Here is a 20,545-nt window from a genome sequence, read left to right as displayed (position 1 = left end):
CGCGCCCCTGGGCGTTTGGATCCTGGCGGGGGGACCCGACTGCGAGAAGTTGGGGGAGGGTCTCCATTCATTCAGATTCAATGGATGATTAGACAATAAACGCGCGGAGCCGCGCCGTCCGTCTGCCTGCGTTGTGGGATGAAGGAAGGGCAAAGCGTGGGCGGTGGTGGGCAGACAGGGAACGGCCACCGTACAGCAATTCCCCCTTAACCCCCCCCGGTAGGTCCTACCTAAAGTCTGTCTCCATCAGCCCTATTGCAGCAAGGCCGCTGGGCTCTGCTTGGGCTGGTCCCGTCGCCCCCAGAGTCAGGGGAAACCAGGTCATGGTGCCTCCCAAACCTGCCTTCCCAGATCCGGACCTCTCAGGGGCAGCGGGCGGAGCCCGATCCGCCCTCAGAAGACTCATCTTTCGTCCATTTCCAGTTAGTGGCAGCAGCCCCCTTCTCCCACAAGAACCCAGGCTCCAAGTCACTCCTAAAAAGACTTAAGAATTCAGCCCCTAACCCCCTTCTCCCTCAGACTAAAACTTCAGGCCAGTCCCCCCGCCCCCGACCCAAAAGTTCGGGTCCCCAGCGCCCTCCACCGTCAGACTCAGAGGAGTCCAGAACCCCATTCCTTCCCCTCCCAGGTCCAGGAGTCCAGACACAATCTCCCTTCCCTCAATTCAGGGGTGTGGGCCCCCAGTTCCTATTCCCTCAGACCTACAGTCTGGAATCCCAGCCCTCTTCTCCAGACCCAGAGTTCAGGCCCCCAGCCCCCTCCTCTCTCAGACCCAGGATTCCGGGCTCCAGCTCCCTCCTTCCTCAGACTCAGGAGTTCAGACCCCCAATCCCTATCTTCCCTGGACCCTGAGTCCAGGTCCCCAGCCCCTCCTCCCTCGGAGCCAGTTGTCCAGGTGTCTGGCCCCAGAAGTCACAGCACTGACGTCCTTCTCTTCCAAGCCTGAGGAGTTCCAGATCCTAGCGCCCCCCCACACCCGCCCCCAGGTTTCCCTTTCAGCCCCTCAGCCCCTCCTCACTCATACACAGGGTTCCAGTTCCCTGATGCTCCGTCGGCTCCAGAGCGGGAGGAGGCGGAGCGGGAGGCGGGAATTCCCAGTTAAAAGCCTCCAGAACCTAGTATCAGGCAGACAGAGCTGAAGTATTGGGGCCTCTTCCTCGGGGTCTGAATCAGTCGGTGACCCCGCCCCCTGGATTCTGCAACGTGAGATGCCAAAGTTCTCAGACACAGGCATCAGGCCCCGGGGCCCCTGCTCTCCCAGGGCCCAGGACCCCAATCTCAGACCCCTTCCTCCTTCAAAATTTAGGAATCTGGACCCTGGCCCCCTCCTCCCCAAGACTTAGGAATCTTAACTCCAAGTTCCCTCTTCCTTCAGATCCAGGAGTCCGGGACTCTAACACTCCCATTCCTGGGAATGTAGGAATCCAGCCTCCACCTCCTCTCCTCAGATTCAGAAATCTGGGGTCTGCCCCCTTCTTCCTCAGACCTAAGAAGATGGGTCCCCAGGCCCACCCCACCCCCCAGCAGGACCCAGAAGAATGGCTCTGGATGCTCTGCCTCCTTATTTCAAGTTTCTCCTAGGATTCAGGGCTCCTCCCTCTTCATTTCTCAGCCCTGCCTTCTCCGTCTCCCAGACCCCGCCACGGGACATCTCTCACCTGCTGCAGTCTGGACCTGGATGTTCCTGTTCTTGCTGTTGGAAGCCTGGGCAGGTGAGGGGGGCCTGGTGGGAGCCTGTGGGAATGCCGTGGGTGGGAATGCCGTGGTAGGCGCTTGTGATAGCATGCGGGGGGGATGTGAAACATGCGATCACATGTGGGAACTCCTTTGGGCTTTCCTGAGGGTGGATGGAGGCATGCACACATAGCAGAGGGTAGGAGTGTGTCAGCTTATGCTGCATGTTGCATGAGTATACCAAGCCGGCAGGGCTGCTTGCTGAGGGGTGCAGATACACACAGTATACAGGGCATGTGGACGCATGTGGGAGCATGTGGACGCATGCTCGGGTGTGTGACTCGGTGAGACTCGTGGGCTTCAATGAGTGGACGTGGGCATCTGTGTGGCAGCCTGCGCAAGCTGGGGGCCTCACATTCTCAGTGTGGACATGTGAGGAGGCAGGCAGAGAATGTGCCATATGTCATTTTGAACCCACAATGGGTTTTCCTGGCCTCTGCGCTGCCCCAGGGGGTGACGATCCAAACTCTCTCCCTCCTGCTGCAGGACACGTGAGGGCACAGGAGTCCAAGGTGGTGGGCGGCCAGGAATGTGAGGCCCATTCGCAGCCTTGGCAGACAGCCTTGTTCCAGGGCATCCAGCTGCTATGCGGGGGTGTCCTCATCGATGACAACGGGGTCCTTACAGCAGCCCACTGTAAAAAACAGTGAGTGGATGCCTGGGGCAGAGGTGGGCTGGGGCCTGGGGGAAGGGGGAAAGAAGAGAGCTGGAGACTGAGCCTCTGAAAGAGGAGGGCTGAGGGAGGAGGGGACTGGGTTCCCAGACTCCTGCCTGGGTCCCAAATTACTCTCCACCATTACAGGAAATACACAGTACGCCTGGGGGATCACAGCCTGAAGAATAAGGACCGTTCAGAGCAAGAAATGGCTGTGGCTCAGTCCATCCCACACCCCTGCTACAACAGCAGCAATGAGGACCACAGCCATGATCTCATGCTCATCCGACTATGTGGTCGGGCATCCCTGGGGCCCAAAGTGAAGCCCATCAACCTGGCGGATTGCTGTCCTGAAGTTGGCCAGAAGTGCACCATCTCGGGCTGGGGCACCGTCACCAGCCCCTGAGGTAGTAGGAGGGAGAGGAGGAGCTGGCTGGCCCAGTGGACCTCAAGCCATTGGCAAAGCTTTGCCTCCAGAAGGAGATAGAGAAGGGACAGTGATTGTGAGGTTGAGATTCACAGGTGGCCCATGTTGGAAACCTGGAAGGCCATAATATTAACAGGACTGGTGGGAGAAAGAAAGCAAAATAGCAGATTGTTAAACCAGGTTTCCAAAAAATGGATGGGTGAATGAGTGGATAAAGAATGCACGCCTCCTTGGGGCGCCTGGGTGGCTCCATCGGTTGAGTTCAGGTCTTGATCTTGGTTCAGGTCTTGATCTCAAGGTCCTGAGTTCAGGCCCCGACTTGGGCTTCACACCCAGCTTAAAAAAAAAAAAAAAAAAAAAAAAAAAGAATGCATGCCTCCTTCACGGTGGAGAGTACCATGTTTTGTTTTGTTTTGTTTTGTTTTTAAGATTTTATTTATTTGAGAGAGATTGAGAGAGAGAGCATAGGGGGGAGAAGCAGAGGGAGAGAGGGAAGGAGACTCCTCACTGAGCAGGGATCCCAACTCGGGACTCAATCTCAGGACCCTGGGATCATGACCTGAGCCGAAGGCAGACCCTTAACTGACTGAGCCACCCAGGTGTCCCATGCAGAGCACCACATTATGAAATCTTTCATTGCCCAGGATTTTCTATAATTTTCTTAACAGACTTGGGATATATGGGCTCCTCAGTGGCCCAAGAGAACACGCTCCTAAGCATCTTCTCCCTTTTGAGTCCATGATTCCTGGCACCAGAGACTCTCTTCCTTCACACCCAGGAATCCAGTCCCTTCCTCTCCCAAGACTCACTGTCTAGGTCTCCAGCTCCCTCCTCACTCTGGACCCAAAGTCTGGACCTCCGTTGAAGTCCTCCTTTTGGGACTTCAGAGTCCAGGCAACCCTTACCCTACTTCACAGTGAGAGAATTGAGACTCAGCTCAGAGAGGCATGTGATTCACCAGAAAATCCAGGATTTTCCAAGCAAAGACAGGATTCAGATCCCTGCCTGTCTGACTCCTTCTAAGGGGACAATGGGATGCTGTGGAAACCCACCTGCTCATGAATCAGTCAGGTCAGTTCAAACCATGGCTCTGTTCTTTCCTCTGGGCAAGCCCCTTCCCATCTCTTGCCTCATTTTTCTCATCTGCAAAATGATGGATTTTTAAGATTAGATAATAGATTTTAGGTAATAGATAATAGATTTTTAAGCTCCATAAGGGCTCAGGTTAAATCTTTTTTCTTCATTGTATGTTCCCAGTGCTCAGGATGGTACCTGGTACACAGTAGGTGCTTGATAAATATTTGTTGAATGAAGGCATGGAACAAATGAATATATCCCTTTTTTTTTTTTTAAGGTTTATCTATTTATTTGAGAGAGCAGGGGGAGAGGCAGAGGGAGAGGGAGAGAGAGAATCTCAAGCAGGCTCTACACTCAGCTCAGAGCGCAATGTGGGGCTCTATTCCATGCCCTGTGACCGTGACCTGAGCCAAAACCAAAAAGTCAGATGCTTAAGTGACTGAGCCACCCAGGTGTCCCCATAAACCTCTTTCAAAAAGCTATTGTGAGTTCAGACTTTTCACAATCAATGAGATTGTGAAGTATACAGTTTCTGGAACATAGAGGTCCCAGATAGAAGTTTTTCCCCCTCAAGTCAATTGCTCAAAGTTTAATAAGAAAGATTAATTCCATTTTCTTTCTTTTTTTATTGAAGTATAGTTGGCCACAACATTCTATTAGTTTTGTGTGTAAATACAATGACTGGACATTTGTATACACTGCAAACTGATCACCACAATAAGTCTAATTACCATCTGTCACCATACAAAGTTGTAACAATATTATTGACTATATTCCCTGTGGTGTACATTACATGATTAATTCCACTTTTAGTCATTAATTCAACATTTATTTGTGAGCATCTGGTATGCCCCAACTGCTTTACTGTGTGAAATTTCTATCCTATGGAGTTGCATGCTAGGTGGGGAAAATAGATGATAAACAAATACATATAAAATGAATTATTAGGCAGGGTTAAGTGCTATAATGAAATATGGAGAGTAAGAGGATACAGAATGATGGAGGGGTGATGTCTCTAGGTCAGGGAAGGCTTCTAGGATGAGATGACTTTTGGAAAAAGTAGCATTTAGCTGAAATTGGGGACCTGATGGTCTGGGGTTGGGAAAATTGGAAAGACAAGGTCAGAGGTGTCATAAGGGGGCACCTCCATGTCTTCCAGTCACCTGATCCTTAATTTGAAAATTAGTGGACAAGAAACAGAAGGTAGAGCCCAACATCCCTTCTCTAGATGTTGGAAAGGAAACAGCAGGGACCATGGCTTTGTTTAATGTGGTGAGAAGTGATGTGCCCTGTGAAATGTGTCAGAAAACTCTCTTGAGCAGCCATGGATGTACAGAAGGGAGATTAGATCCAGACAGGGATTGAGGGTGAAAATGGTTGCTCTCTCTGGGAACTTACAACCTCTGCCCCCTCAGAGAATTTTCCTGACACCCTCAACTGTGCAGAAGTAGAAATCTTCCCCCAGAAGAAATGTAAGGATGTCTACAGCGGGCAAATCACAGACGCTATGATTTGTGCAGGTGACAGCAATGGGGCCGATTCATGCCAGGTGAGTTACTTCTGAAACTCCCTTCTTCCCTTGTCCCTCACCCCCAATAGAGGCTCGAGGCTTGGCAGTAGGGTGACCTCAAAGAGTTAGTACCCAGAGAGGTGACCCCTATCTCTAGAGTGGGAAACAGGCTCAGAGAAGACCACACTCTATTTGCAGATCACACTGCACAGGGTTCAGGAACATTGAATTGTTACTATCATTTTCCTGGGAACCCTTGTCTTCAGGATGGAGTGCAGAGAGGGGAGGGGATAAGGGGGTAAGAGGAGATGTCCATGAGGAAAAGACTCTGAGGCTAGAGGGTATGCAAGCTCCCTGCTCCCTTCCTCACCAATAGTTTTGGGATTTTGTGCTGACTCTACCACTGACTAGGTAGTCCGCCACTTTTCTTTGGGACCTGACTGGGTTCCTTAGCACGGCTGCCTTCTCCTATGATTGGTCCCTCGGGGAGCAATGCTCTCTTGCCAACTGGGTAGGGAATGGTGCCACTGACTTTAATGGTCCCTTGACAAACTCCCCATACCCAAGATAACAAATCTTGGGATTTGCCATAGGTATAACACTCTCATTCTTATTGGCTGCATTTGGGGCCTCAGGGCTCCCCCAGGTTTGCCCCCCTCATGGAAGCTTCACCCCCTTTACTAATGATTGGTCCTTGAAGACAATGCTTCAATGCTTTCTTCCCCATTGGCCAGGAATGAAGTCATTTCCATCAGTGTCGTCCCTTGAAATCTAATCTCTCTGAATGGTTTTGGTTCCATAGAGACATGATCTCTTCCCAAAAGACTTTGTCCCTTGCGTGCGCGCGCGCGTGTGTGTGTGTGTGTGTGTGTGTGTGTGTCCACAAGAACTCTGCTCCTTCCTCCTATGTTTGGTAACTGGAATCAAAGATCTTTTCACCATTGATCGGGAATGGAGACATCAGCTCAGTTCCCCCATGGAATCCTCACTGTCTTCTTCCTGGATTAGACCTTTGAGACACCATTCTCTTCCCTCCTTGGTCAGGATTTCCCCCATTGCCCTAGGACATCTGGTCTGTGTCCTTATACACGTAGCCCCACCCTTCTTTCTTACCACTGGCCCCAGGGTACAATGCTCTTATCCCTATTGGCTAGAGGGAACCAATCATGCTACAGGACTAGTACCAACTTCTGGGTACAGCAGGGCATCTTAGGTGAAAGTATTCTACTCTCCCCATCCAGGAAGATTCCGGGGGTCCACTGGTGTGTGGTGGTGTTCTCCAGGGCATCACATCCTGGGGATCGGACCCCTGTGGGCGGCCCGAGAGACCTGGTGTCTACACCAACATTTGCCGCTACTTGGACTGGATCAAGAAGACCATAGGCAGCAGGGTTTGATGCTAGGACAAGCTTTGGACGCTCTTCAATAAAACTCACAACTCATCCTGGCTCCTTGCCTGTCTGTGCTTTGGCCCTGTGGGGAGGGATGGAAGGATGGGGGTCTGCGCCTTGCTGAGAGGCTTGATGGGAGGTCTATAGAGACCAGGATCCCCATGGCCACTCTTGGCTATCACCACTGCCTGGAGTGATCCCCTTTTTCTAGAAGGGCTTGGAGGAATGGGAGGTTAATTTCAGGGGAGAAGCCACACAAGGATTTCCAAATATCCAATGGGCTGGCCTGCAAAAGAGATTTGAAAGAACTTCTGTTTCGTTTTTCTGAGCAGGTAAAGTGTTTCTAAGCTTTGAGAGGAGAATTCCCCTCCCCCATTATAAAATATGTAGAGCAGGGTACAGGAAATACGTGAGCAGCTTAAATATGCATCTATGGAACCAACACCCAGATGAAGAAATAGAACATTGACAGCCTGCAAAACTCTTAGCGACAGATTCTTTTTCCTGAGGAGAAACAGAAATCTTTCTCACAGCTTAGAGCTTTTCTGCTGTGGTAGAAGGGAATAAGTCACTTCATTGCATGTGTCCAAACTGAAGTGTGGAGAAAAAGAGATTTGGGGGAGTTTTCATTAGAACAGAGGCTTAATGTAAGTTGTCTTGGGAAAGATGTGTGTGGAGGGGGTACTTACTGTAAGGATATAAATACATTGCAACAGGATGGGCACTGGCTCCCCTCTATCTCATCTCTCTTCACCTGTTTCAATCCTTTCTTGCTACCAACCTTCTAACTCATTTATTTGACTCTCTGACGCCTTTCTCTCCTTCATGCCTCTGCATTTTCATAGTGTTGGCTCGCTCATGCGCTATTCCAATCTCTCTCCTTACTTCACAACCTCTGAACTTCACTTTCACCTACCACCAACAGCTTCACTGTCCCAGGATTTCCCAGATTATATTCTCATGCAAGAGAATCCAATTGGTCCAGGTCAACTTTCCTCCTTCAGCCGGCCACATGATAGGTTACTGAATGGCCAATGGTTTGACTGCATTCTGTTCAGGTAACCAGTCCCAGCCAATCAGTGGCTATTTAGAGTCACGTGACAGGAGGTGTCTCTCCATCCTGGGCTGTGGGGGGGGACAGTTCTCCACAAGTGGTGTGGGTGTCCAAGAGGCCTCTCATGCATCAACCTCTGTCCTCCGTGAAAGTCTCCAGAATACCAAACATCTTGATGAAGACTTTCATGCTTGATAGTAAACTCCTGGAACTGGGGATGCATTTTTGGAGGTGATACTCAAGGGTCATCTTGGTCTAAAGAATTGTTTTAGAATTTTTATTATGAACAATTTCAAACATACATAAAATAGTATGGGAACCCGCGTATACCACCATCCAACTTAATCAAAACCAATCCTTTTACCTATACTACACACTTCCCTAATGCTGGAGTATTTTGAAACTAATGGTGACCATCCTATTGTTCTTAAATATTTTGTCATATGTTTCTAAAAAAGGGTATGGCAAACTAAAGCCAATGGGCCAAATCCCAAGAGCTAAAAATAGCTTTTACTATTCGATTTGATGACAGGGAGCGTTAATTTTGAACTCTAATTAAGCAAGATGTTATCCCCCAAAAATAGTTCCATTCTGCTCATTAATAGACCTGTATGACAAAAATTGGTAACAAATGATTATTACTGTATTTTGGATTTCATCAATTAAAATTGGAAATTTATTTTCCAGTTTTCTCTCGTTGTAAGTACTTATATAATATCCTCAATTTTTTTTAAAGATTTTATTTATTTATTTGACAGAGAAAGACACAGCGAGAGAGGGAACACAAGCAGGGGGAGTGACAGAGGGAGAAGCAGGCCTCCCGCCAAGCAGGGAGCCTGATGCGGGGCTCGATCCCAGGACCCTGGGATCATGACCTGAGCCGAAGGCAGACGCTTAACGACTGAACCACCCAGGTGCCCCTAATATCCTCAATTTTATCTCATGGTCTGCAAAGCCTAAAATATACACTCTTTGGCTCTTTTTTGAGAAAAGTTTGCCAACTCCAGCTCTAAAATATAGATTATTTTAAAACATAAACACCTTACATTATCAAGGCTTTACAGAGTTAGTAATAATTCCTTAATATCACCCAGTATCCAGGTGGTATTTAAATGTCCCCAATGGGGGAAAAAAAAAAACAACACTTGAAAATTGATTTATAGTATTAAGGAGGGGCATGGCTGAGGTCAAGGGGGGAAGAGACTGGTCCAAGGTCAACCAGAAATTCAGGAATAGGATCGTGGACTGTGGAATCTGGGAGGAAATCAAAACACCAGGCATGGACAAAAGCTGGAAGGATCTACTTAGTCAGGGAGCTTTTGGATAGCAATGTCAGAGCCCCAGTTAGAACTGGCTTATATGCAAGAGGGGATGGTTGGCTTAGGTGCTTAGGAAGGTTATGGGGATGGTTCATGATGTCAGGATGTGACATGGGTACCAGAGTCTCAAGTACTTGAAATGGTGACTTAAGCCAATCAGCTCTCTCACACGTGCTCTTGCTCTCTCTCTCTCTCTGTGACACTTTCTGTCACTCTGCCTACTTCTCTCTGCCTTTAATTTTCTTTTTGGTGTGTGTGAGTTGTTTCTCATTCTGCTTGTCTCTTTCCTTCTTCTGTGGATCTCATTCTAGCCTCTGTAGACAGGCTTTATCAGATGGAGGGAACATAGCAGCTACTGACCTATCCAATTAAGCAAACAAAGCAGAAACAAAGATCTCCATTCTCCTGGCATCTTGATATTACTCCCAGGGAAGAACTCTGATTGGTTCAGTTTGAACTGACCCACCCCTTGGATCAATCTTTGTTGTCAGGGAGGAGGCAATGCTCTTGTTGGCTTGGCCTGGGTCATGCATCAATCCCAGTGGTTGGGTGGGCAGATGGGAGGGATTGGAGTACTATGATCGACATTTTCACCAGAACTATGCGAAATGAAAGAGCAGCTTCCCAGAAGAAGTGGGAAGCTGTTCTTGAAAGAAGAGGGAAGGGAATCCAGGAAGTCAGAAACAATGGGCCTTCAGAACCCAAGGGGTTGAGTCAGGAGGTTCCAGGGTCACAGTGTCCAGGATCCCTCAGGGCAAGGCACAGCTGACAGGATAACCAGACGCCAGTTCTCAGGTGTGATCATGAGCTGAAGGTGGTTCAGGACACAAGTTTGAGGGTGAGGGAAGTATGAGGCTGGGTATCTGTGTGGGACTTCAGAACAAGTGCTGGTACTAAATACAAAGGGCACAGGAGGGCTGGGGTTTGAAGTCTCACCAATGTGAGGGTAGGCATCATTAATAGGCCCATAGGGTTCCAAGTCCATTCTGAGCCGTATGAGACTTCAAGGGGGTGTGACAGTGTCCCTGGAAAATTTTCTTCTCAGGGTGTGGGTCTGTACAGCTGTGATACCATGGGCAATCCTCAGCATTTGAATTCTGCCTCTTCTGACTCCTCAGCTATATGACTTTGATCAAGGGATCTCACCTCTCTTAAAACTCCATTTTCTCATCTATATAGTGGGGAAGACAGTCCTCACTTGGACCCATGTGAGGAATAGAGATGAGTTCTGAGAAATGTCTGACACATCACCAAGCAGGTGTACAAGAAATGGAAGCTGCTCCATTCTGGATGACGGGGTAAGGGAGCTAATACTAACTCAGTGTATGCTATGTGTACATCCACTTTCTTTTCATAATTTTATTTTATCCTCCCATTTACCTTGAGAAGTAAATTTTTCTCTCCCTCACTTTATTTTTTTTAAGATTTTATTTATTAGAGAGAGAGAGAGCATGAGTGGGGGGGGGGAGTGTCAGAGGGAGAGGAAGAAGCAGACTCCCCACTGAGCAGGGAGCCTGACTCAGGGCTTGCCCCCAGGACCCCAAGATCATGACCTGAGCCAAAGGCAGACACCCAACCAACTGAGCCACCCAGGTGCCCCACTCCCCACTTAAAGAGGGGCAAAGTGAAGCTTAGAAAAATTAAGTCACTTACCTGAAATCAAGCAATTAGGATTCACACCTGGTTTGGTCTGACTTGTGAGACCAAGTTCTTTTGCTCACACCCCATGGTTGACTGGCGCAGGGATCAAGGAAAGACTGAGTCTAGGGTTGGCAAATCCATGGATGACAGTGGTTTGCAAACTAGTATTTATTTAAGTACCTCCTATGTTCCCTGGTCTGGGCTGGGTGTTAAAGAAAACACCAATGAACACCGATTCGTTCCTTCTGCTCATGAAGACATGTTTAGCAACAAAATCAGATTAAATAATTAAGAACACAGAAAGACAGATATGCAGAGCACAGCAGAGGAGATGTTCTGGGTTTGTAAGAATGGACAACAGGGCTCCAGAGGAGTGTAGCTCCCTTCCTCTTTCTGACAGAATGCTGATGAGGCAGGGGGATGAAGAGAGAATCCAGGGATAGAGATTTGGGCAGTAGATAAATTGGAAGTCTTGCTAAAATTCCTCTCCTTAGGAAGCTGAGAGGGAAAGATACAGATTACTGACTCATGGGGATATGAAGTCAAGTGGACTGGGGTCTACCTCTACTTGACTGGGGAGCCCAAGTCAGGAAGGTTGATACCCCTCAAGGCCAGGGTCCTCCTGTGGAATTGGTGGGATCAGTAGTCTGAGTTTGGGGGTCTCATTTTGGATTTGATGGGAGTAAGCGTGTCTCAGAACGTTTGGGGATTTAGCTTGAATTTAGTCAGTATGGGGTCAATGTTAGTATGGTGTCTGTTGGTAGACTTTATTTCAGAGTTTGTGTGAAATAAAGGGTCAAGGTGGTGTGTGGAGTTAGGAAAATGAAGATGGGATGGGGAAAGAGTCGGACACGGAAGTGAATATGAAATTTCAGGTAGAAATTGGGTTGGAAAAGAGATAGAGCTGGAACTGGAGTCAGAGTGTTAGGATTGGGGTGAGTTGGGGATGAGTTAATAGGGATGTCAGTGTGGGCTTCCGGAATATTACTATAGTCTCGGATGGACACTATAGTTTGAGTTGTGCATGGGTCAGGCTTGGGACTGAGGCTATAGTGATATTCAGTTTTGGGTCAAGATTGAGTTTGGTTTATGTTTAGGGATTCAGGTTTTGGGTCAAAGTTTAAGGTTGGTTGAGGTGTGAGTTGTAGCTCGAGCTGACATTTGGAATCAGGGACTTGGTCAGGAACTAGATTCCAAGTTGAGGTATAAGTTAGAATTGGATAAGGATAAAGCAGAGTTGAGGGTTAGGTTTGGGTAGGAGTTGAGGTTTCAGGTTAAGACTTGGGCTTGTGTCATGATTGGTGTTGAGAACTGTGTCACAGTAAAGATTGGAGTTAGAATTATGCTTGAAGCCAGAGACTGAGATCTTTCTCACCCTCTCACAAGCACTTGATCATATCTGAACAGGGCTTCTCAATGAATGGCACCACCATCCATTGAGCAAGAGACCTTGAAGTCTTAACATCTGACTCCCTCACCACATCCTACATTTAATCCATCTCCAAGGCCTGTTGATTCTCTTTCCTAAGCACATATTGGATCCATCCACCTACTGCCATCTCCACCTCCTAAATAGCCTTATCTAAGTCACCGTCATCTCTCATCTGGACTATAGCAATGGTCTTCTTATGGGTCCAAATCCCCTTAAAATCCATCCTCCATATAGCAGGTAGAGTGACATTTTGCAGTTACAAATCTTGTTATGTCACTTTTCTGACTAGAGTCCAAGTGGTTCACCATCATCCACAGGATAAAGTCAAACTTGCCATGACATATGTTCTTCATCGTCTGGGTTCCAGTCAACCCTCAGTCTCTGAACTCCAACCATAACTCCCATTTCAGGACCTTTATACATGCTATTTCCTCTAAATGATATACTCTCTAGTCTGCTCCCATTTTGTTCTAGTTAATGTTTATTGCTCTTTCAACTCTCAGCCTATTGTCAATTCCTGGGTCCAAGTCCCTAGGAAGTGTTTTTCTAATACCTTGTGCCTTTCCTCAAGAGCACACATGATGCTTGTAATTTTACATTTGTTTATGAATTATTTATCTTTCTTTTACCCTAGACTGTCAGCTCCTTTAGAGAAGGGACTCTGGGTTTGCACACCATTGTATCCTCAGCATCTAGCCCAGCCTGGTATACAGCTGGTGCTCAATATGTATTTCTTAAGTGTATAAAGGATTGGATCTGAAAGACAGTGTGGGTGGGGAACTGGGGGAGTAGTTCTCTAGTTGGATTGGAGGTGGGAGTGGTTTGTTGATTACTGTAGCTTCAAGATACAGATTTAAGTTAGAATTGGGTTTGGATTCATGGTTTAGGATCAGATTTGAATTTAACTCCTGTGGTCTTAGCAAGGAAGATTTTGGCTCTAGGAACCAAATACTCCGAATCAGATAGGAAATCCAAAGAAGTCATAGGATGAATAGCCACCATAGTTGGGTAATTCACTAGCTCAGAGACCTCACCAAAGACCCCAATTATCTCCATCTCTCCGTTTGGCAACCTTCACTGTTTCGGCTTGATCTGCCAGCCACTTTGCTCCATAGTTCCTGGAGGGCTGCCACAGTTCCATAATTTACATCAGGGGCATCATCTGGCAGAAGAAAAGAGAACTCTTCAGATGTCTCTTGTAAACAAAACAGTCTTTTCCAGAAGTGCCCCAGGGATCTTCCTCTCGCGCCTTATTGTCTCTCATGTCTATTTCTAAACCAGTCACTGGCAAGCAGAATATGGGTTTCGTGTTTGGTGCAGTAAAACTTATCATCATGATAAGGACAAAAGATTATCCAAGCAAGATTAGGGTGTTCATAGAAAGGCAGAAGGAGCAAACAATAGCCCCTATTATGGGTCAGATTATGGAACGGAGGTAGAATTGGGTTTGGATCAGCACTGAGATAAGATTTGGGATAGCTAAGGAACCAATTACATTTTGGAGATCTGATTTAGAAGTTGGGGTCAATTCCATTTTTAGGAATTTGCCTTCAACTAATAATCAGACAACGTCCCATCTTACTCAAAGTGAAAGCTGAAGTCCTACATTGGTCTTCAAGACTCTATGTCATTTGAGTCCTGTTTTGTCTCTGATCTCGTGGCCTGCGTTGTCTCCCTTACTCATTCAGCTCCACTCAAAAATGTCTTCCCTGTTAGAACATTCTAGTCACACCCCTTGCCTAATTCACCTGCCTGTTTGCTCTGCCTGGAACTCAGTACCCACAAGTAGTTACATGGATCCATTCACTACCTCCTTCAAGATTTTGCTCAAATGTTACCTTCACATGGAGTCTTTCCAATCATCATTCCAAATATTAATCACCCCAGGGATCTCTGAGAGTGGAGAGAACCAATAACTCGCTATCCCTTTTCCCACTTATATTTTTCTCCATGGCACTTCCCACCACCTAACAAACGATATATTTTATGTACTTATTTTTGTATTCATGGTCTCCACGGTAGGAGAGCCTCTGTGAAGGAATTTTTATCTGCTTTGTTGACTGCTTGCTGTGGCCCCAGGAGCAGAAGAATTTCTGGCAGAGTAGATGCTCCATGAATATTTGAACAAACACAGGGGCAAAGACAAAGGTACAAAGAAGTTCATTCCAGCATTTTTATAATGAAAATTACCCAAAATACACGAAATTGAAACACATTACGTAATCATGTTTCAACCATAGAATGGGATACTAGGCAATCCTTAGGAAGGAAGAGGAAATTATCTAAATACACTAAGAAGAAAAATTGTTCAAGTTATTTTACAGAGAAAAAAAGTTCTATTACGTAATACTTAAGTATGGAGTTCTTTGTTATAAATACACAATACGACAGCAATCTGTGTATAATACGAGAACACAGACTAAATTGACCATTGTGAACATTTAGTAGGGTGGGATTAGGGAAAGCACTCTCTTTTTAATTCATATCCCTATATCAGGGCTGGGAGTGGGTTCAGGCTCAAAGACACCATTGGGATCCAGCCTGGACAAATGCCGACGGGCTGGTCTGAATTAGGGTACAGGGTGTAGGCCACCCCTGAGAGGGAATGAGGACAAGAAAATGGCCCCAGAGGAGGACATTCCCTGAGCTCTGCAGTTCCTTGCTCCTCCTCCTGAGGCCCCCCTCAGAGCCAACACCAGGTCTCATCTGTAGCAGCCCCCAGGACAGAGGGCCCGAATGGGCGGGGCCAACTAGCTGGGTACCGCCCGACCCTGGCCTGGAGAAGGAGGGTGGAGAAAGAACTGAGTGCGGCCAATTGCTTTCGCTGCCTCAGGGCTTCGAGATAACTGCGAACGCAGGATGGGGGCGTCTCAGAGCCGGCTCCGCCTGCACCCCAGGCCGCTGGGGCGGGCGTGGGGACGGGGATGGTATAAGAGGGCCGCCCTGCACAGGGCTGGACACGCTTGGCTCCCAACTGAGGCTGGAGCCGAGATCACATCGGACCCTCGGGCGGTGAGAAGGGGCCTCATTTGGGGTGGGGGATGAAGCTGGCTGGATAGCTGGCTCCTGCTTCTAAGGGGAGGGGGGTGGCTGGAATCCTGGTTGTGAGAGATGAGGGACTGGAGGTCTGGAATTTGGTGTCAGTTAGGGGAAAAAGAACTGAAGATCTAGACTTGCGGATGAGGAGGGATGGGACAGATTGCTGAGATTCCTGAGTCCCCAGGGGGAAGGGAGGTCTGGAGGCCTGGCCTCCTGGGTCTGAGTAGGGGAAGAACTGGGGATTTGGACTTCTAGGCCTGATGTAGGAGGGGCTGGACTTGGACTCCTGCTACCTGAAACTCTTTGTCCTTCCTAGCCCCCCCGCAAAAGAGACCCTTGCTTTGCCTGGCAGCCCCCGGAGAGGCTGAGAGAGGCCACCATGGCAGGATCCCTTCTCTTGCCCCTGCAGATCCTACTACTGACCTTAGTCCTGGGATCTGCTGGCCAAGAAGGTGAGGGCTGGACTGGGAGGTCTGACCTCACCCCTGGGGCCTCCCATTGTCCCTGCTGCCCCCCCCCCTTTCCAAGGATTTCCTGGGTCAGAACCCTCTCCCTGCTACAGCTTCCTCCTATGGAAGACAAGACTCTTCTACCTCCTGTCCCCTTTCTTCCTGCTTCCTTCTGACTCCTGGGGTCTCTGTGCCCTCCGGGCCATCTCCTGCACTCAGTGTTGCTCCCATCAGCTTCTGTGGTTGCCTCCAGACAAGATGTTCCTCCTGGGTTTATGAGCAGGCTCCCTCTGTCTCTCTCCATCTCCACGTCCGCTTTCTCTGTACTGTTCCCTCTTTCTGCCTCTGCATTTCTCATGCCTCTCTGTTTCTTTCCATCTTTCTCTCCAGATCCATCGGCTGTTTCTTCAGCCCCCTTAATGCATGCTACCCATGTTTTCTTCCTTGTCTCTATCCAACCCAAGGTGACAAGAGTGGGGAGAAGATTATTGATGGAGTCCCATGTACAAAAGGCTCCCAACCCTGGCAGGTGGCCCTGCTCAGAGGCAATCAGCTCCACTGTGGAGGTGTCCTGCTCAATGAACAGTGGGTGCTCACTGCTGCCCACTGCATGATGAAGTACGTGGCAGGGACACTGCAGCCCTCTCTCGGGGTCTCTGTCCCCCTCCCTCGAGGTCCCTGTCCCTTCTCCCAATCATAGTGTTTCTCTCTGAATGTCACTCTATTCTCCCAGTGAATACAACGTGCACATGGGCAGTCATCAGCTGGGTGATAACAGAGCTCAGAAGATCCGGGCCACAAGGTCATTCCGCCACCCTGGGTACTCCACTCAGACCCACGTTAATGACCTCATGCTTGTGAAGCTAAGTAGACGAGCCAGGCTATCATCGAGTGTGAGGAAAGTCAAGCTGCCCTCCCGCTGTGAACCCCCTGGGACCACATGCACCGTTTCTGGCTGGGGCACCACCACCAGCCCTGATGGTGAGGCTGCCTCCGGGACCCAAGGGCCCTGGCTCCCAACTCATCCCTCAGACCCTGGAGACCAGGAGTCAGGCCCCATTTCATGACTTGAGTGTTGAGCCTCCAGTCCCCTCTTCCTTCAGGGTCCAAGGCTCTTCCTCTCTCCATTAGCACTCAGGGGGCCGCAGGCCCAGGCCTCTGACTGACCTCCCCTCTCCCCACCAGTGACCTTTCCATCAGAGCTCATGTGCACGGATGTCAAGCTCATCTCCTCCCAGGATTGCAAGAAGATTTACAAGGACCTACTGGGAGAATCCATGCTGTGTGCTGGCATCCCCAACTCCAAGACCAACGCCTGCAATGTGAGAGTCCACCCATCCCCAGCCCTGGATCCCCTGTCTTTCCTTCCGTCCAGAAATCTGTGCACCTGACCTTGGTGCTGAGCATTTCCCTTGTACCCCCACCCCACCCCAAGGCCTGTTTTCCTAGCTCTCTCTACCCTGCTCTCTGTCTGGGGCAGTAGTGGGAGCCCAGGAGGCTGGCATGGCCCTGGGATGGGGCAGAATGGCGGTGGAAAAGATGGGGTTGGGACAGGCAGATGAGTAAGGCCCTGGCTTCCAGCCCACACTTCAAGTGGTTGCCAGGATAAATCATATTCTACTAATGCAACATTTTTAAAAATTAAAATCCATGCATGGGGCGCCTGGGTGGCTCAGTCGGTTAAGCGACTGCCTTCGGCTCAGGTCATGATCCTGGAGTCCCGGGATCGAGTCCCGCATCGGGCTCCCTGCTCGGCAGGGAGTCTGCTTCTCCCTCTGACCCTCTCATGCTCTATCTCATTCTCTGTCTCAAATAAATAAATAAAATCTTTTTTTTTTTTAGATTTTATTTATTTATTTGAGAGAGAGAGAGAGCCTGAGAGGGAGAGGGCAGAGGGGGAAGCAGACCCCCCGCCGAGCAGGGACCCCGATGCGGGACTCGATCCCGGGACTCCAGGATCATGACCTGAGCCGAAGGCAGTCGCTTAACCAACTGAGCCACCCAGGCGCCCCAAATAAAATCTTTAAAAAAAAAAAAATTAAAATCCATGCAAAAAGCCCATGATGAACAATATATCAGAATTTTGGATAAAGAGCCATCAGTCTTACTGAATCGTTCATTTGCTTCGGGCTACAGTAATGGTGCAACCCAGCACTATACTGACGCTGTCTTTATCTAAGGTTGGGGTACTGTGCTCATCATGGACTTTTTCATACTGAATTTGATTTTTTTTTCAAGCATTGCATTGAAATATTATTTATTGCAATTATTGAGACTTTGTTGCAGGAGCTGTCTCCTCCACCTCATCCCAGTCCTGGTTTTAGGGAAAGAACTATCTCTCCCCCTCCTCTTTGTTCCCCCTTTCTCATCTTTTTTTTTTTTTTTTTTAAGATTTTATTTATTTATTTGTCAGAGAGTCACAGCGAGAGCAGGAACACAGGCAGGGGGAGCGGGAGAGGGAGAAGCAGGCTTCCCGCGGAGCAGGGAGCCCGATGCGGGGCTTGATCCCAGGACCCTGGGATCATGACCCAAGCCGAAGGCAGTCGCTTAACCGACTGAACCACCCAGGCGCCCCGCCCTTCCTCATCCTTTTAAACTCCTCTCTGTATCTGAATGACATTGTCTTCCTCTGTGTGGGATCTCTCTCCCTCCCTCTCTCTCTCTCTCTCTCTCTCTCTCTCTCTCTCTCTCTCTCTCTGATCCCGTCTCCACCTGTGTCCATCTCTGCTCCTTCCCCACCGCCTACATTTCTGCTTCTCCATCTCCCTCCTCCTCCTGCCTTCTCCACTCCACCCTTCTTTCAGTACCCCACTCTCTTTGCTCACATCTGCACCCTCAGCTTTCAGGGGAGGTGGGGTGGTGTGTGTTAGAGATGAGGGGGATGGACAGGGATGTATGTCCTAGAGAATGGGCGGCAGGGGTCCCCTTTCTCCCTAGTGAGGGCTGGCTTCATGAATATGCAAGCTGTGCAGTGGCACAGGGCTTCATACTCAGAGAGTCCCACACAAGTGATTTAATGCACTTCTGTTGCTGTCTTGAATCTCTTAATAATTTTTGAAAAAAGGGGCCGCATATTCATTTTGCACTGTGGTTTTTGAATTATGTCACCTGTCCTGCCCCTGCTTTCCAGGGCCACCTTGTCCCCCTTTCATGCTCAAGGGGGACATGTTCTGGAGATAATGCTCCTTCTCCCTCTGGCTTGGCGCAGAGTCCCTAAAGGTGGAAAGTAAATGGGGCTCCGACCCCCTGGAAGCTCCACCCCCTTCCCAGTGATTGGTCCCATTGGCCGGGACTCAAGCCAATGTCTTCAGAGAACTGGTTTGTTCTCGCCATGACAACACTAACTCCTGTTCTCCTATTGGTGCCCAGAGACCATGAGTCTCTCCCATTGGCCAGGGTAGAAGTCTTCGGTGTGACAGGACAAAGACTTGATAATTGCAGACGTGGACACGTCCAGTGAGTGGTGGTTGCTCGGAAACGGAAGCTTATCTGCTCTTTCTTCTCCAGGGTGACTCAGGGGGACCACTGATGTGCAAAGGTACCCTGCAAGGCCTGGTGTCCTGGGGAACTTTCCCTTGTGGCCAACCCAATGACCCAGGTGTCTACACCCAAGTCTGCAAGTACGTCAAATGGATAAATGAGACCATGAGAAAGAATTGCTAATCTCTGCATACTTCCCATCTCTCCATCCATACGCCCTCAACAAGAAATTCAGAGAAATAAGGACGTGATGAACTGTAGTCATATTTGACTTTACCTTTCCTCAAAGACGTATTAAAACCTCAACAATACACCACATATGTAAACCAATCAAGTTAGCAAAGACCTAAAACCAGCATGAAACACAAAAACCTCAGTGCTGGTAAAGACACAGTGAGACCAGCACTCTCAGCCTGTGGAATTGTAAATCATGCCATTTTTATGGAAGGCAGTTTGGCATGGTGGATTGAGACCCTTACTTACCAGGTCGTTGACCCTGTGATTCTACTTGAGGAAGATACTACTCAAAAAATAAATAAATAAATAAAAAATTAAAAAATTCAAAGTGCAGAGCAAGGTTTTAATTCATCACAACATTATTTATCATAGCAAAACAGTGGAAACACTGAACATGTCCCAAATTAGTGGATTGTTTATGTAAACAATAGGCTTGTTTGGGACAGGGATATTAGGAAGCTGTTAAGGATAATAACTTTGCAGAATTGTTAGTGTTATGCAAGAATGTGTTATATGATGGAACAAGAAAAAAGAAAGATACAAATGGGTGTGTGAATCTAGCTGTGTAAAATGAAATGTTTACAGAATAAAATCTGAAAAGATATACTAACTCATGCAGTGGTAGTTGTGGGGTGCCTCCTTCCATTTATGTTTCTGTAGACGTGCACTTTTGTAACTTGAAAACGAAGGTGGAAAAGCTCTGAAGATCTGAGGCTGGGGAGGAGGAACCCTTAAGAGAGGGAGAGACATCCGATTTTGAGCCCTCACCCTGCCTCCTGCTTAGTGACCTGTTTCTATCCATTCCCCAGATTTCAGTTTTCTTCATCTATAAAATGGGTAGAGAGGAAGAGAAGGTTGGACAGGGAAGAAGGAAGGGCGGAGGGAGGAGAGAATAAGCCTGTTTCATTGGGGTGGAAAGGGATATGAAACTGTTCCTGAGTATTTCACAGGTGGCAAAACCAGGAGAGAGGGGTATTTTCAGGAAGGATAGAGATGGCAGGTGGATGGGACACCAGGGTCCCACAGGAGCCCACCCAGAGTGAGAAAACAGCATCTTGGGTGCTAGAGGAAGAGGGGGGTGGGAATCTGGGTTGGTGGGC

General features: G+C 48.4%; 2 protein-coding genes across 2 annotated transcripts; both read left to right on the top strand.

The window, feature by feature from the left end:
* Positions 1-1,494: 1,494 nt before the first annotated feature.
* KLK8 (kallikrein related peptidase 8) lies at positions 1,495-6,988 on the top strand. Its single transcript, XM_034986500.1, is given in 6 exon segments — positions 1,495-1,498; positions 1,635-1,712; positions 2,221-2,380; positions 2,537-2,796; positions 5,309-5,442; positions 6,645-6,988. Coding segments are annotated over 6 exon segments (792 nt in total). The 3' UTR covers positions 6,801-6,988.
* Positions 6,989-15,658: 8,670 nt separating this feature from the next.
* On the top strand, positions 15,659-19,391 carry KLK7 (kallikrein related peptidase 7). Its single transcript, XM_034986499.1, has 5 exons — positions 15,659-15,731; positions 16,193-16,346; positions 16,462-16,709; positions 16,914-17,050; positions 19,236-19,391. Exons 1-5 carry the CDS (start codon positions 15,659-15,661, stop codon positions 19,389-19,391), a joined length of 768 nt encoding a protein of 255 aa, XP_034842390.1.
* Positions 19,392-20,545: the final 1,154 nt, after the last annotated feature.

This window comes from Mirounga leonina, unplaced genomic scaffold (assembly GCF_011800145.1).
Source record: "Mirounga leonina isolate KUSES-001 unplaced genomic scaffold, KU_Mleo_1.0 Mir_376, whole genome shotgun sequence".
Classification (NCBI taxonomy): domain Eukaryota; kingdom Metazoa; phylum Chordata; class Mammalia; order Carnivora; family Phocidae; genus Mirounga; species Mirounga leonina.
The sequence above is the reverse complement of the archived record's forward strand: the minus strand, read 5'-3'. Positions and strand labels throughout refer to the sequence as shown.